Below are 1,886 nucleotides of genomic sequence, written 5' to 3' on the forward strand. Positions count from 1 at the left end.
GCCTCGCTGTACCGCAGGTGGAGTCCTACTTTTACGACATCCGCAAGCAGCTGTTCGAATACGACCACGTGTGTGCTAGTGTGTGTGTGTGTGTGCCTGTGTGTGTTTGTGTTGGGGCGGGTGCGTTGGAAGGGGGAATGCCCCGATTCATCCATAAGCCGTGCTCCGCCAAAGGCGGCGCCGCCAACTCCTGCCCCCCACCATCCCCCTCCCCCCCCCACCCCACACACACAACCCACACGCACACACCTCCAGAATGTCGTCGATCGTCTTCTCGGCGTACTCGCTCATCAGAGGCGTGAGGTCGGCGGCCTCCAGCGCCCGCCGCCGCTCGGCATACACGCGGTCGCGCTGCGTGTTGAGCACCTGGAGGCAAGCAGGAGGGGGAGGGGGCAGGGAGTAGGCAGTAGGCGGACTTGTAAGAGGTGTCTGGTGGCAGGGGAGCAGCGTGTGTGTGGGGGTGAAGGGAGGGGATGGTGGGGGGCAGGAGTTGGCGGCGCCGCCTTTTGCGGAGCACGGCTTATGGATGAATCGGGGCATTCCCCCTTCCAACGCACCCGCCCCAACACAAACACACACAGGCACACACACACACACACCAGCACACACCTGGTCGTATTCGAACAGCTGCTTGCGGATGTCGTAAAAGTAGGACTCCACCTGCGGTACAGCGAGGCGGTACAGTATGGGCGGTACATATGCGGTACCAGAGGGCGCAGGACACGCAGCACGCAAGAGGGTGAGGGGTGCGCCGGCGGGGGCTGAGCCCCGGCTGCGCCGACCATCCGATGGCTGCGCCACGGGGGCCGGGCGCTTGCCGCCCAGCCAGCTCCCAGCCCGCCGCCCCGCCGGGGAGGCCCCGGCTTCCGCCAAGCTTTCACCCAGCGCAGCTGCGCCCCCTCCCTCAACACACAGACACAGACACCCCCCCACACCCACACAGCCCCCCACACCTTGCGCTGCGCCTCATCCAGAGCATTGGTCAGCATCTGGCTCTCGATGGGAAGGTCCTGTGGGCAGAGGAAGGGCGTAGACAACGCGCGTGCATGTGTGTAGAGGGTCGGTGGCGGCGCGGGGGGGGGATATGGGAGGGCGGCGGGACGGCGCTTGATGGTGGGGGCATGGGTGGCCTGGCGGTGGCTGGGAGCAGTGGCACAAGCCACCCAGGACCCAACACACACCGCGGCCCGCCTTCCCTGCCTGCCTGCCCGCCCGCCCACCTGCCTGCCTCTGCAACACATGCGCCCACACACGCCTCCCCACACAGCCACACACAACACTCCCTCCAGACACACACGCACGCACGCACGCCACACCCAGCAGCCCCGCAACAGAAGCCCACCTCGATCCGGAAGGCCGACATGAGGCCCTTGATGCGGTCGCCGCCAAAGATGCGGAACAAATTGTCCTGTGGCACGGGGGGCGGGTGCAAAGGGAGGTTGGGGGTGGGGGTGAGCGGGTGGGTGGCAAGGAAGGGGGGTGGGGAGGAGGGCTGGAGAGAGGGCCGCTGCGCGTGCTGCGCGTCGGGCGGGGTGGGCAAGGTGGGGGCTGTGTGTGACGCTCGCACCGCGGCACGCCCGGGCGCCCCGCCCCATCCCGCCCACGCAGGCACCGCGCTGTCTCCACACATGACGCACCGCCCCAACAACCCGCTCCAGCTCACGCCCCAAGCACCCCCTCCACATGCACACACACACACACCTCCAGAGACAGGAAGTAGCGCGTGGAGCCGGCGTCGCCCTGCCGCCCCGACCGCCCGCGCAGCTGGTTGTCGATGCGGCGACTCTCGTGCCGCTCGGTGCCCACCACGTGCAGCCCGCCCAGACCCTGAACCTCCACCTTCTCCGTCTCTGTGTGTGTGTGTGTGTGGTGGGGGGGGGGGGGAA

The 1,886-nt window shown here is 67.8% G+C and overlaps 1 protein-coding gene across 1 annotated transcript; it reads right to left on the reverse strand.

The window, feature by feature from the left end:
• Positions 1 to 249: 249 nt before the first annotated feature.
• Positions 250 to 1,850, reverse strand: CHLNCDRAFT_55827 (hypothetical protein; the record flags this gene model as incomplete). Its single annotated transcript, XM_005842567.1, has 5 exons — positions 250 to 366; positions 610 to 660; positions 954 to 1,010; positions 1,343 to 1,408; positions 1,702 to 1,850. Coding segments are annotated over 5 exons (438 nt in total), but the record flags the coding sequence as incomplete, so codon positions are not given.
• Between the last annotated feature and the right edge of the window lie 36 nt (positions 1,851 to 1,886).

This window comes from Chlorella variabilis, assembly GCF_000147415.1.
Source record: "Chlorella variabilis unplaced genomic scaffold CHLNCscaffold_340, whole genome shotgun sequence".
Lineage (NCBI taxonomy): Eukaryota > Viridiplantae > Chlorophyta > Trebouxiophyceae > Chlorellales > Chlorellaceae > Chlorella > Chlorella variabilis.